The sequence below is a fragment of the Plasmodium brasilianum genome, chromosome 14 (genome assembly GCF_023973825.1).
Source record: "Plasmodium brasilianum strain Bolivian I chromosome 14, whole genome shotgun sequence".
In the NCBI taxonomy this organism is placed as follows: domain Eukaryota; phylum Apicomplexa; class Aconoidasida; order Haemosporida; family Plasmodiidae; genus Plasmodium; species Plasmodium brasilianum.
The window spans coordinates 1,165,631-1,181,370 of record NC_090127.1 but is presented as its reverse complement, the minus strand read 5'-3'; the positions used below and the strand labels follow the sequence as shown (position 1 = coordinate 1,181,370).

At 24.9% G+C, this 15,740-nt stretch overlaps 5 protein-coding genes across 5 annotated transcripts; 3 read left to right on the top strand and 2 right to left on the bottom strand.

Annotated features, from left to right (window-relative positions):
* Positions 1-1,840: 1,840 nt before the first annotated feature.
* On the top strand, positions 1,841-3,325 carry MKS88_005480 (uncharacterized protein; the record flags this gene model as incomplete). Its single annotated transcript, XM_067218745.1, has 1 exon — positions 1,841-3,325. One exon carries the CDS (start codon positions 1,841-1,843, stop codon positions 3,323-3,325), a length of 1,485 nt encoding a protein of 494 aa, XP_067070690.1.
* A 1,902-nt stretch (positions 3,326-5,227) lies between these two features.
* MKS88_005479 (uncharacterized protein) lies at positions 5,228-6,409 on the bottom strand (the record flags this gene model as incomplete). The annotated part of the gene is made up of 1 exon (XM_067218744.1): positions 5,228-6,409. The coding sequence occupies one exon, from the start codon at positions 6,407-6,409 to the stop codon at positions 5,228-5,230; it is 1,182 nt and encodes a 393-aa protein (XP_067070689.1).
* A 2,914-nt stretch (positions 6,410-9,323) lies between these two features.
* Positions 9,324-10,307, top strand: MKS88_005478 (uncharacterized protein; the record flags this gene model as incomplete). Its single annotated transcript, XM_067218743.1, has 1 exon — positions 9,324-10,307. The coding sequence occupies one exon, from the start codon at positions 9,324-9,326 to the stop codon at positions 10,305-10,307; it is 984 nt and encodes a 327-aa protein (XP_067070688.1).
* A 1,954-nt stretch (positions 10,308-12,261) lies between these two features.
* Positions 12,262-12,858, top strand: MKS88_005477 (superoxide dismutase [Fe]; the record flags this gene model as incomplete). Its single annotated transcript, XM_067218742.1, has 1 exon — positions 12,262-12,858. One exon carries the CDS (start codon positions 12,262-12,264, stop codon positions 12,856-12,858), a length of 597 nt encoding a protein of 198 aa, XP_067070687.1.
* Positions 12,859-14,053: 1,195 nt separating this feature from the next.
* MKS88_005476 (selenoprotein) lies at positions 14,054-15,076 on the bottom strand (the record flags this gene model as incomplete). Its single annotated transcript, XM_067218740.1, has 2 exons — positions 14,054-14,856; positions 15,016-15,076. 2 exons carry the CDS (start codon positions 15,074-15,076, stop codon positions 14,054-14,056), a joined length of 864 nt encoding a protein of 287 aa, XP_067070686.1.
* Positions 15,077-15,740: the final 664 nt, after the last annotated feature.

Below are 15,740 nucleotides of genomic sequence, written 5' to 3'. Positions count from 1 at the left end.
TTAAAATTATAATATAGAAAAAGTAATAGGGTGATAGAATATTTTTCTTTTTTTTTTTTTTTTTGCATGGAACAGATAAAATTAAAATATGAGTTTTGTATCTATTTTATATTTTTTAAGGAAACTCCAAATATAATATATTGTAAATTTTTTTATTTTTATATTAACTTAAAAATAATAGTAACACTAATAAAATAGTAATATAATAGAAATATAATAGTAATATAATAATATTATAATAACAATAATAACAATGGGGTCAATAATACTAACATTATTGCCATTTTATTGAAGGGAAAAAAAAAAAAAAAAAATCATACTAGCATTTCCCTATGGCAATTTTAAAAGGTTCAACGAAAAAAAAAAGAAAATTTTAATGAAATTTTGACTTCACATAAATATATACATATAATTGTATGTATATAAATATATTATATGCAGTGTAAATTGTTAAAAAATCCCTTATTTTTATAGCTACAGTGTTTTGATGTCAATTACTTTTCATGCAATTAATTAGTTTCTATATATTTTAAGGAACGATTTTTAAAAAAAAAATATGCAAAAATTGTTTTAAGCAAAAGCTGCTTTAGAACAATTCTTGAAATATTCAAATTATTATTTATAAATTTTTTTTTCCTCTCCCCCTGTTTAAATAATTTATTTTTGTTCTACATAAAGCTATTTTGTAACCTTAATTAAAAGGAAAAATTAATTATATTATGTACATTTAAGAACGTAACACTTGTAAGTTCTCCAGTTCACACTTACTACGAATTTATATTTATATATATATATACAAATTCATATGTTGTGTTACATGTAGATTAATTTCGAATATTTTGTTTTTCTTAATGAGAATATTAAATACACACTAGTTGTGTATACATTCTAATGATATATATCTCTAATAAAAGTTTATATTTAAAAAAAAAAAAAAAAAAAAAGATGAATATAAAAATAATTTTTCTTTTTTTTAAAGTATAGTGTGGAAGAGCATTTGCAATTATAGCACCTCAGTTCATTTACGAATTCTATTCGTTCTTTCGCATTTTTAGATCTCCTTTTCTTTCCCTTCTTTTTACTCTTATTTTTCTCATATATTTTTCCCATACATTTTTCTCATATATTTTTCCCATATATTTTTTACTTTTTTTTTTTTTTTATTGATATATGTGCTTAAAAAAGAACAGTATATGTACAGAACACTCAAGTAAAGTACTAGAGAAAAAGTGTACGACTTTTTATCTGTTAAACCTAGTTGGTATTGTGGATCCAGTTAGTGAGATAGAAAATTTACAAATATTCTCAGATAGCATTTATTATAAAATCATTTCATTCTATAAACATTTAAATATTTTTTTTTACTGCTAAAGTAGTAGTACTGTTTTTAAAAAATCCTTTCCCGAAAAGTGTAAAATTGTAAATGATTTATACTACCTTATGATAATAATATTGGTAGAAGTATAATTATTGTTGTTCGTTTTTATTGTAATAATAGAACTTTACCTAATACAGGTTGTTCATAGGACTCAGTTTTACTCATACTCACGAAGCACTGCGAAAGCTATTTAGTGTATTACACCTTGCGTACCTTTAATAAGGAACTAGCCAATTGAGGTGCATCAACAATTAAAAGAAATCAAAAAAAAAAAAGTAAAAGCATAACAGGAAAAAAGAAATAATAAGAAGAAAAGATAGGAAGAAATAAATAAGGACATACAAACTATTCTAAACAAATAAGCAGCAACAAATAAGTGGAAACAAATAAGCAGATATAAACAATTCAAAACAAATAAGAAGAAAAAAAAAAGAAAAAATTATTTTTTCCATGTTCATAAATATGTATAAATGCATGAAGCTGCCAAAGAATAGAAGAAAACTTGCTTGTAGAGAAATCAGAAAAGCAAATAATTATGAACAAGTGCAGAGTGTTGATACAGGGGCAAATGGAATAGTAAGTAACGAGAATGAGGTGAATAATATACTAGAGGGTGATAGAGAAGAATGTAATAACACTAATATAAATAAAAAAGTTTTCAGTGAACAAAATGTATATGGATATATACCAGATATGAAATATTCTAAAGATGGTTATAGAAAAGAAGGGAGCAAGAGTAGCACTAGTGTGGGTAATCAGAACAGAGAACATATAGCACAACCAAAGGATAATTTCCATAAATCATATATAAGAAACTCTACAAATAATTATAATCAAGTAAATTACATGAAAAAAACATCGAATGTTGACCACTATGTAACACATAATAATGCTAGTAGCTGGAGCAACTACGGAAATGGACATTCAAAAGAGCAAAAACAATTTCTGAACAAAGAGTATCATAACCAGAGTAGTGGTAATACTAATAATATTAGCAATACTAACAATATTAGCAATACTAACAATATTAGCAATACTAACAATGCTACTAATATTAATATTAATAGTAGTGGTAGTAATATTAGAAGTAGTGGTAGTAATATTAGAAGTAACAATAACAGCGATAATAATTATGGTCGCATTCAGCACCCGTCCAGCATGAACAGCCATAATTATCCTCTACTTACGATGAATAGAAATAGCAAGGAGTACACTAATAATGATGATATACATAAATCTAATAATAAATATAATGATAAAATAGGAATTGTAGAATCTGGAAATGTCAAGAGAAAGACGTATATGTTTAACAATATTGCAGATACAAGTGGAAAAAAAGTTACAAAAAAATTAAGTATATTAGAAATGGATAAAAAAAGGGATAGTGATGTCAAAGCATGTATAGAATATTTTAATTCTTTACGTAAAGGTAATAATACGGATATTAATTCCATACTTGAAATTAATAATTTCAAAGAATTAAATATACCTAAAGAACATTTAGAAAATGGTGATTTTTATAGATATGTAGAGTATTATAAAAAACATAATTTAAAAGATTTAGTTAATTTTTATGATGAAACTTATAAGATGATAGATAAAAATAAACACACCAACTATGAGAATAAAAAAAAAATGAGTAATCCGAATAATCTAAACGAAGATGATATAAGTCACGGAAATAGCGAAAATGGCAAAAATGGAGAAAATGACAAAAATGACAAAAATGAGACATACAATAATACTAGCAGTACAACAAATATTGACAACACGTCAAATTTTAAGGATACAGGAGATGCCAAAACTAAAAGAAATAAACGCTCAGGAAATGTTTCTCGTGATGATAATTCAGATGCAGAAGGAAAATCATTACATAAAAAAAAAAATACAAAATGTGATAAGGATAAGAAGCCAACTTTTTACACTATTAACGATCTGTTCGACTAAGCCCATTCATCCACTTTCTTTCTACAACTGAAAATATGAAAGCCTTTTTGACTTGTAATGAATATGAATATACACATTTTATAGGGATTATACGAAGCTTGCATGTTCCTGGTTTGTTTATATGTTTAAAGCGCGTAAGGGGCTTACGTCATTATGACAGTGTGTTCGTGCGCGTAAAGGTGTATAAGCTTATAGATGTAGATACAGTGTAAAGTGTGCATACGGTGTACATATGCATGATGCATATTATGCATAAGTTTACACTTGTGCAAAATTTGAAATATAGAGTTACATTTCTAACAGGAAAGCAATGACAGCAATAGCCTTTTCGTTAATGCATATTATAGAGTTGTGGGTCTTTTATTAAGAAAAAGATGATAAATATATATCCTTATAGCATTAATTACGAATATGAAAAATGAGTATTTTAATGGTATTGTTAATGTCAAAGAGTGTGCAAGCGTGTATGTACTCTTTTATACTTTCGTTCATTAGAAGACTGCATTTTAATGCTAAAAAATGGTATACAATCATTTTAGGTACATGGATATTGATATCACGAATTTGTATATTACTTATTGTAAAAGTACATACATGTACAAATAATCATTTATAATTATTCGGATTGTAATGTTTGGAATTTATTTCTGTAAGAAGACCTTCAAAAATTCATCATTTTTATGGATGACCTCTTTTAAGTTTCATAGCTGTTGTTAAGTCATTAATTTATGCACATGTATGTATATGTGTACGGGTATACATATGCAAATGTACATGTGTATGTGCATACATACGAATATATATTTGTGTACATTTTTTTTTCGTTGAAACTTTTTTACTTGTTAATGCAAAAATGCTTTTGTAAAGTGGAATAATTGGAGTATCATTATTTGTTAGGTATATATGTATATGCACATATGTCTGTACATTTGTGTATTTATTTATGTATTTTGAGTTTTACTCTGTGAATTAAATTTTTTACAAGTTCTATGTTGCAAATTTTAGGCTGTTACGGAAATGTACGTGTATAGATGATAACATATATATGTACACATATGTATGTATTTGTACATACGTGTATAAGTAAGGGTCAACACCATCTCTTTTAGAAATTTGTGGTCACAATTTCTGATTGATACACATGCAAATACATCATATTTTTAAAATTATATTTTTTTGTACCCTTGTAAAAGAAAAAAAGAAAAAAAAATGATATATTACTCTTTTTTTTTTTTTTTTTTACATATCTAATATTCTTTTCCAGTTTTTCAATTTTCCGACTTTACAATTTTTCCTATTAAACGTAAACAAATTTCAAATTAAAAACATTACAAAAATTTTAGTCTACCATTAGCATGATTTTATTTTTTTTTTTTTAGAAAAAAAAAAAAAGAACACAAATTATTTCTCGGCAAGGAAAATGAAATTTTAAATGATTAAAATTTTTAAGTCAAATTAAGTCAAATTAATTTCGAAAAAATGATGGGGAAATCTTTTACAGTTATAGTACTGCAATAATTAACTATGAAATAAATGACAAAGAATATACTCATCAGACAATTTGTACTTATAGAATGACTGAATATGTTATGATATACGCACAGGCGTGCATACACTTAATGCATATAAATATGTGTAGGTGCGTGTGGGAATGTATATATGTGTGTATATGTATGCGTATATGTATATGTATGCGTATATGTATATGTATGCGTATATGTATATGTATGCGTATATGTACATGTATGGGCATATGTATATATATGGGTATATGTATATATATATGTGCATGTGTGTACATACATACATATGCGCGCTCGTTCGCTTGGGCAAAATTAAAAGGGGAGGCGGGACGAAAACAGTTGGTGTTAATTACCGAGAAAAGAATGTAGATGCTGCGCGTTAGTCCTTTTCTATGGGATAAGATAACTTAGTGAAAACGTCGGTTAATTGAAGACCTTGTGGGTGACTTAGGTATTCACCTGTTTCTGCATCAAATATGGATATAGTTTGATTGCATAGCAAGTGGCCTAAATTTTCACTTGGGCAATTAGAATTTAACAATAATTTGCAGTTAGGTGTTTCTTGAAAAATAAATGAAGTGACTTCCTTACTCTTATTTGTACATTTTAATTTTGCATAATTTATACTTCTGCCCTTTCCTGGTTTGTTTAATCTAGTGTCAAAAGAAAATTCATATTTTAATAATTTTCCATCAAATAGTAAATAAATATCAATATCTGATTCACTACTTTTCAATGCTGTAATACTGTAATCTTGGCCATACTCTAATTTCCTTAAACATTTGGGTCCATCAATTTTTACCTGAATATATATATTTGGAGGAAGGGAAATAATTGCAATGGTGTCAATTTTTTTACCAATTAACTTTAATCCAGGTGCAGGTAATTTGATCTCGATATCTTTTGGTATAATAATATGCCCCCATTTAAATAAATGAACAAAAAATCCCCACTCTCCTCCTTCATGTGTAATACTTGGAACAAGTTCACAATTTTTAAGTCCGCTCAAAGCGAAACCTCCATAAGCAATAGCTAAATTAGTATGTGGATTAACACATAAAAATCCATTGTTAAAATCTACTGATTTAACAGTTACATTATTTTTGTCATTTATACTTATGACTAATGCTGTTTCTGAATTTATACGTATTAATGTAACATGTTCATTTAGCATACTTAAAATAATTTTCCAATTTTTCAAAAAGGTTGGAAATCTTTCTCTATGGTTATAATTTATCTTTTCTTTTATTCCTGGTATACTAATATGTACATCTTTTTCACCTTCAATAACAATATTGCAGTCTTCTTTGCCCCAAGCTTTAGCATCATATTTCCCACTTAAAATAGTATCAAATTCAGAGGGTACCTTTTCTAACTGTGGCAAAAACTTAATTCTTCCATCATTGAACACAGTAGGTCTCAAAGCTATTTCTTCATGATTTGATATAGAATACCACCCTTTTTCATCACTATATTGAAACTGATTCCAAATAACAGCGTTGTCGGGAAGTTTTGAAGTAGCAGGAGGGGTCTTGAAAGTGCACTCTATAACATTTGTCATATTTGACCACTAATAAAAGAAGTTGTCATGTAAAATATTTATTAAAAAAAGGCAATTTGTAAGTACACGAACAAATGTATGTACGTAAATATATTATGTGCCTTTTATTCTATAAAAAACGAAAATATTTTAAAATGCTGATTTGAAAAAAAAAAAAAAAAAAACGAGTTTATAAGGATTTATAGCATTATACTGACAGAGAAAAGGCAGACAAACCGAGAAACAGACAAACGGATGAACAAACAAAAAAAAAAAAAAAAAAAAAATATATATATATATATATATATGTATGTACGCGTGGACAAATATGAGGAAAATTAAAATTTGAACAGTTATATATATAACAAAGGAACGCTTATATTTTAACATATATTCTTCTTTACATATGACAATAAATTTATTTTTCACAAGTAGTTAATATATTAAAAAAGGGAATGGTAATTATTTTTATAAAAATTAAGCACGTTGTAAAAAACTTAACAGTACATGCTTGGTTGTGATTTTTATGAGTTAAAATGAAATTTACACTTGCTGAACTAGCTCACATGGACATATTTTTTTTTTTTTTTTTTTTCCCTTATGTATATAGCTTAAATAGGAAATATTTTTTTTTTTTTCTGATGTGTGCATATTTTTAAACTTGTTTTAACAACTTGAAAATTGTGTGCAACGGCATTTTCCCTTTTTTTTTTTTTTTATAGAAAAAATACCATGAACTAATCATAAGATCTTAGATGATGAAAAACTGTTCATTTTAAGACTTATATATTTGGAAGTAAATTATATAATTATTTTCCTAAATCTTTAACATAATCCTGAAAGAAGACAAATTTTTCATTTTTTACTCTTACACGTGCTAATATTTTAACGTACATTTTTTTTCTTATTATTGTGAAGTAATTTATCGTGCGGAAGTGCGTGGTTTTATGTGTACGTAGAGGACTGCTCACACTTACGTAAGCATGATAACACATGCATATGCATAACGTTATGCAGTACTATCCTAAATACATTTTAATTTCCTAAATTTGTGTTTGTACCCATACATATATACATAATACGTATATATATATATATATATATATATATGCATGTGACCATATGCGCATATATATATTTCTTTTTACGATACGTTTTTATTTCCTTATATGATGTTGTAGAATTTGATGCCAAATAAAATTTTCCATTCACAAACGTTATAGTACGTACAAAATTTTAAAGTTTACCATACACAAAAATTGGTTAAGAAATATATAGCTATGTGCTGAAATTAGTGAAAATATATATTTTACATAAATGACTAGCAGTTTCTAAAACAGCAACTGCTTATTTAAGTGCTTATTTATGTGCCTGTTTATGTGCCTGTTTATGTGCCTATTTATGTGCCTATTTATGTGCCTATTTACGTGCCTATTTATGTGCCTATTTATGTGCCTATTTATGTGCCTATTTATGTGCCTATTTATGTGCCTATTTATGTGCCTATTTATGTGCCTATTTATGTGCCTATTTATGTATCTGTGTACGTGCCTATTTATGTATCTGTGTACGTGCCTATTTACGTTATTCTGGTTGTTATTAAGCTATATATATTAACTTCATTCATATGAAGCAGCGTTATTTTTTACACACCACCCCAATTTTGATTACCATTATTCTCATAATTGTTGTAATCATTTTTTTATTCTAGTACCTCTGTAATGTTAAATAAGATGATAAGGAACTCTCAAAATTTTGGAAATATTAAAAATTTTTTATATTGTCAGTATATTTTTCGTCTAACTAGGAATACTCTAAGTAATGTTACTATATTTTATTTTTTTTTATTTCATTTCAGTTTTTTTTTTTTTTTTTCTTTTCTTAAGGGGTACCTTTATCGAAATAAGAAACATAAATTAATAATTCTATTTCATCTTCAAAATCTTCGTTCTGTTTTGAATGAATACTTTTATGAAATTTTTTTTTTTTTTAAAAAGATAATTTTTAAAATTTTGTCTATGCAAATGTAGCATAACGTATGTAGGCATATTTATGTACTCACATATGTATGTATATATATGGGGGAAAAAAGTAGCGTTTGCTTTTTACCATAATAAATATTATCACTTCATTTGATTCTTGAATTTTATAAGCCTAGTTTAGATAGGTGTATTTTTTTGAACTGCCTTACAGTTGTAAAATGGTGTTCTTTGAATGTTTTTTTTTTTTTTTTACTCTTTTCATCATTAAGTATATATTCTCCAATGTTCCAAAATATTTTGTGTGACATTTTGTCTATTATAAATATAAGTAAAGTTTTTGCACACAAAAAGGTAGTTTACTGCATAAAAAAGAATAATATAATTAATTTTTCTTTTTTTTTTATGAACAATTCAGAAAAAATAATTCATAATTTATGCATTTTTTTAAATGGACTTATTTTAAAATCCAGTGGCTTACTCATTGGTGCATTATGTAATATTTGTTATCAAGTGTTTTACATTGTGTGAATATTTTATAGATTTAACACAAAAACGAGTTAATAGAAGAAAAAAAAGAAGATACCAATACTTCTACTTAAAAACAATTTGTTCTATTATTTGGTTTAGTGTTTTATCTCTAAATTTTTTTTTTTTTTTCTAGCATAAAATTTTTTTTCTGCCCTATACTTTTAACCCTTTAGTCAACTTTTTGGAAAATTTAAAAGCAGCTTTTGCAAAAGTTTCGCTCTTAAAGAGAAAACAAAAAAAAACATAACATAACAAAACACAACATAGCAAAACACAACATAGCAAAACACAACATAGCAAAACACAACATAGCAAAACACAACATAGCAAAACACAACATAGCAAAACATAACATAGCAAAACACAACATAGCAAAACACAACATAGCAAAACACAACAGTACAAAACGGAATTGAATAAACAAAATGAACAACGTGAACAAAACTGTCAAAAGGGGAGAAATATATTTTAATGGCTATTTAAAATATTCCAAAAGGAAAAAGGTACCAACTCCTGATAATGCCCATTGTGGTACATACTCAACAAGGAAGCAATGTTTGATGGCTTCAAAGAAGGAAAATGTTTTACAAAATATGCTAGTTGGGAAGATAAAAGTTAATCATATGGTTGATGAAGCGGTAGAAATGGAAGAAGTGAAGGAGAAGGAGAACAAAGGGGAAAAGGATGGAGGGAACGAAGATAAAGACGTAGACTTAACAGAACAATATGAACCGTACACTAGGGAACATAAATCTAGCGTTATTCTAAATAACATAAAAGAGAGGCTTGTACGAAAAAATTTTCACAATGGAAAGATAAAAAAAAGTTCTACACCTAAATTTCCAGAAGGACATAATTCTAATGACAACTGTGTTATTACCTTTCTTCCACATAATAATAAAGGTGTTTCATTAAAAGCTGAAAATAACGTTGTACTGCAAACTTGCTCTACTATATTAAACGGAGAAAAGGGAGGAGATAATTTATTAAAATCAAAAGATCTTTATACACAAAAAAAAGATTGTGCTTTGAAAAAAAATAACTTACATAACAAAAAAAAAAAAATTCTATCAAATAAGAGTTATAACGATCCAGCATATTTAGGTACGTACCAGAAATATGATTCTTCTGGACTTTATGATAAAACTTATAACAGAAAAAGTAGAAACAGAATAAACGAAAAAAAAAGTATATATAAATATGAACTGCCCACTATAGCTTCTTTAGGAAAAATGAAAAATTTAAACTATTTAAATTTTACAATTAACGAAAATGAAATGAATAAATATGCAAAAATGATTCTAAATAATTTATCGAACATATATTTTGAAGGTAACGTTTTACATAATACTATTCAACTTTGTAAAAAAACAAAGGGTAAAAAAAAAAAAAAATTTACATTTAATTAATATTGGGGGCTTATAATGCATATATATATGAAGCCATTATAAAAACGTTAAAAAAGTGTGCCTTCCGTTTTTTTTTTATTTTCTTCATTATTATATCACGTCGTTGTTTTTTTGCTTCATTATTTTATAACTTCATTATTTTATTATTTTTGGCTATCTTTTTTTCTTTTTGCTAATTTATACCTATTTTGAGAAATCATAGAACTAAAAAGAATTTTATACTTTACTGAAATGAAGAAAAATTTGTTTTCAAATTGGTGTGTTAAAATAAAAAAAGAAAAATATTCCGCCAGTCATATTTTATATTGTATTTTAAATGGCAATTTTAAATATATTCTCTTTTTTTTGTTTGATATTTATACATCAGTAATGTTTTATTAACAGAAGTAAATTATTATCTTGTTCTTCGTACAGGCCGAACGGATTATTTTCTTCTTTTTATTTATCCTTGTCTATATTTATATAAGCATTTTTATATAATTTGCACATGTTATATATAAAACTAATCCACAGTTGTTACTAAAAATGCTTACACACTATATATAATTTTGTGCTTTATGGCATAACTGGTGATACGTATGTACATAAAAGTAATCCTGTTTTAGTTGCAGCGTCATTTATTGTTACTTCAGTTTTAATTTTTTTTTTTTTTATTTTTTTATTCATTATTTCATGGCAAGTATAAGAACAATATTTTTAAAAGAATTCCACTATGGACTGATGATTACGAAAAAAAATAAATTAGTACCAATTATAAAAATAGTAAACATGTACACTAGTGTTACTACATTTACGTGTAGCTCCAACAAATTAAAAGTAATAGAATAACACTTCAAAGTAATGTTTTTTATAAAAAAATAAAATATGTTCTCTTATATAATTCCCTTAAATTGCATTTTTTGCGTAACATATTATAAAAAGTTCAAAACAATAACTTTAATAACTATGTATGCAACTTTATAAATTCGTGGGTTTTTTAAAAAAGAGTTTGTGCTTCAATTTATTCAAGTTTTCGTAAAGTGCAAAGATATAAAATGTAACGTTTTAGTAGTAAAACACATATATGTGCGATAAATGCATATACATATATATGTTAAAATATATACATGAGAATATGTGTAATTTGATATACATTTCACATGCTTATTTTTTTTTTTTTTTTTTTTTGTAAACATGTAAATATTTGATTTTTATGAGAAGTTATTACTTGCATTTGAACTCAACTGCTTTTGAACCCTTCAAAAAAAAAAAAAAAAAAAAAAGATAAATTAAATAAACTAAAATAAATTACATAAATAAAAGAAATAAGAAATAAAAAAAAATTAATCTGCAAATTTCAAGTATATTTATTTATATTTTTTTTTTTTTTTGCACTTTCTTATAAAAATTAAAAAAATTTTGTGTAATCCACTTGCCTTTTTTCAATAACTTAAAAATTATAGTTGATTATTTAACCGTTCACAAAATTTCTGTATCAGTTTTAAGCTTCTAAAGTAAGAAAAAAGCAAAAAAAAAGGGGAAGCTTATGTATATATATATGTATGTATATATATGTATATATATGTATATGTGTATATATATATGTATGTATATATGTGTATATATATATGTATGTATATATATGTATATGTGTATATATATATGTATGTATATATATGTATATGTGTATATATATAAGTATGTATATATGTATTTATGTATATATGTATATATATGTGTATGTATGTATATGTGTATATATGTGTATGTATATATATATATATATATATATATATATATTTGTTTCTATTTATGTATTCTTTAAATGTGAGAAATATTTTTTTCCGTCAAGAACATATTTTTAGGTGTAATAAAAATAAAAATATTTTTTTTGAAGAACCTCTTTATGTGAGCATTAACAACGGAAGAGCCTCCCAGTTAATAATATAAAAATAAAGAAGCAAAATAATACGCAATGGTTATTTCACTACCAAAATTAAAATATGCATTTAATGCATTATCACCCCATATAAGTGAGGAGACGTTGAATTTTCATTACAACAAGCATCATATGGGATATGTAAATAAATTAAATGGATTAATTAAAGATACCCCATATGCTAGTAAATCATTAATTGAAATACTAAAAGAATCGACAGGTGCAATTTTTAACAACGCTGCTCAAATATGGAATCATAGTTTTTATTGGGATTCCATGGGACCAAACTGTGGCGGAGAACCTCATGGAGAAATTAAAGAAAAAATTCAGGAAGATTTTGGATCTTTTAATAATTTCAAAGATGAATTTTCAAATATATTATGTGGTCATTTTGGGTCAGGTTGGGGTTGGCTAGCTTTAAATAATAATAATAAATTAGTAATATTACAAACGCATGATGCGGGAAATCCAATAAAAGATAATACTGGAATTCCTATACTAACATGTGATATTTGGGAGCATGCTTACTATATTGACTATAGAAACGATAGGGCTGCCTATGTTAAGGCATGGTGGAATTTAGTTAATTGGAATTTCGCCAACGAAAACTTGAAAAACGCTTTACAGAAATAATCTCTTTTACTTAAGGCAAAAAGTTTAAAATATGCAAAACTGATAACATAGATGTGTATGTATATATATATGTATATATATATATATAAATAAATATATATATATATTTATATATATGTGTGTGTACATATTTATTTATTTTTATATTTGTGTATTTATTTATATTTTTGTATATTTATTTATTTTATTATTTTATTATTTTATTTTTATTTTTTTGCACAACCTCTTTTAATTTTATATATTAATTTTTACCACCTATCAAGAATGTACTTTTATATTTTATTGTAATATGTATTGAAAAGTTTTTTCATAAAAGATGTAATTATTTTGTAAATTTTAAAACGCTTTAATAAGATTAATCTTCGAAAAAAAAGAAAAAGAGAGAATTAAAATATGATGAAGTGAAAAAAAATGAACGTTTTTAACTGTGAATAAAAAATATAGAATTTAACAGGAAATAAAAAAAATAAAATTTATTAACAGGAAATAAAAAAAATAAAATTTATTAACAGGAAATAAGAAAAATAAAATTTATTAACAGGAAATAAAAAAAATAAAATTTATTAACAGGAAATAAAAAAAATAAAATTTATTAACAGGAAATAAAAAAAATAAAATTTATTAACAAGAAATAAAAAAAATAAAATTTATTAACAAGAAATAAAAAAAAAAAAATTTTTTAACAAGAAATAAAAAGAATAAAACTTATTAACAAGGGGATAAAAAGAATAAAACTTATTAACAAGGGGATAAAAAAAAAAATATAAAAAGGTTCAAATGACAAATCTTAGTATGAACATATCAGATTTATCCCGCCCTTTAGTAAGGATTTTGGAATAACTCTTCATTCGTTCATGCTTTCGCTTGTTCATGTATTTGCGCGCTGGTTCATTTTGTTATAAAGATGATGAAGTTACTCAAATGTTTTTAACGATACAGATATGTGTGTTTAAAATAACACCAAAACAGTACGATAGTGTGTAGTAGCAAATTGAATAATAAAATATACCATTACTCTTATTGTCATTTTTAGGTAAAAATTAAGCCATATATTAGAGGATGTTAACCAAATATGACGTCCTCTCAAATTGTATGTTAAAAAAGAAAGTACTGCTGCTTTTTTTTGACAAATAATATTTTGATTATATATGCAACAGGCATACAAACAAAGCAAATAGTTTTGATTATATAATGCTTAATACCGTTTAATTTTAAAATTATGAGTTTGCATAATTGGAAAGACAAGTTTCATATTTGAATTCGTTTTTTTTCTTAATAAATTTTTTGATCTAATAAAATTCATTTTATTATATTTTAGATTTCTTTTATAAAATATATGGATGTTATTGTTTATTCCCTCAAAGATATCATATGTTAAATACGTTGCAATGCTTTTTACGATATTCATATGAAACATATTAGTATCGTTTTTCTTTTCTCTAGATTTAATATATGTTACATATTTTATACTACTCTTTTCTTTTTTTATTTTTATTTCAATAATGTAATTAGAATAATATTTCTGTAATGGAATAAATGTTAATGTGTAGTTATTTGTATCCTCCTCTGTTTTTACAATTTGATATTTTAAAGGTAGGTGTATCCAAAAATGTTTTTTCAATTTTCCTTGGAATATTAAAATTTCATTTCCATACATCAATACCTTAACACAATTAAATAAATTTTCCACATTTTCGAATTCTTTGTATTTTAAGAATTTATATGATGATTCTTTTCTGAACTTATCAGGCAAAAAATTTGAAAAATTTATAATATTATTCACAACATACATTTCTACAACTTTTAAGTTAATATTGTCATATGTAAAGGTTTTTTCAAATATTTTATGTTCTGTAAATCCATTTGTTTTTAATTCATAATTTTTCTTTAATTTTTTAATTAAATTTTTAATATAAATGTTCGATGGAACATATAGAGAATAATGAGGGCTTTTTTTAAACGTAACACCAGAATTGTATAACGAATTGATTGAATAAGCTGAGAGTAATGATGTTGTTAATATTTTCGTAATTTTTGCTTTGTTATTTACCGAATAGTTACATATATTATTAAAAACGTTAATTAATTTTCCTAAATAATCATCATCTTCATTCGGCAGTTTTATATGTAACTTCTTGGATCATCCTGCATCAACACATAGTGAAGATATAAAGAGCAAAATTGCAACAACAAAAGGGTATGCCCTTTTTAAAATCATTTTCTCCTGATTACTCTTCGTTATCACCTCCACTTGTTAGCGTTGTGTATAAATATATATACACATATATACATATATATATATATATATATATATATATATATATATATATATATATATATATATGTATAATAATATTTGTTCGTGTTCTGTATGGTCAAACAGACTCTGCAATCACTTTCAAGAATAATTAAGCATTATCACATTTGTACATCATATATACATAAATATTCAAATATACATGTATGTATATATGTACACTTTAAATATGATTAGTTTAAATATTGAAAATTGGGAATGTTTTTACAGTATTGCGAGAATAAAAAAATTAGTAAAGTTTTATAGAGCATTCGAGAACAGCTATTTTTCCTTTTGCATTTTTTTTTTTTAGAAGCTATTAATTTATACGTAAAAAAATTTATTTAAAAAAAAAAAAGTTTTCTCTTTTGTGGCCCCTTTTTATTTTATTTTATTTTATTTTTTTTCGTTCATGTAACCAGTAGGAATATAATATATATCTTAAAGTTCCATTTTTTTCATCTTAATTTTTACTCTATAGTAATTTCAATAAATTATTGAAGTATGTATGACTTATTTATATGTATACAATTTGATACATTTGTAAAATATGGCTCTTTTTTTTTTTTTTTTTTTTTTCTATACT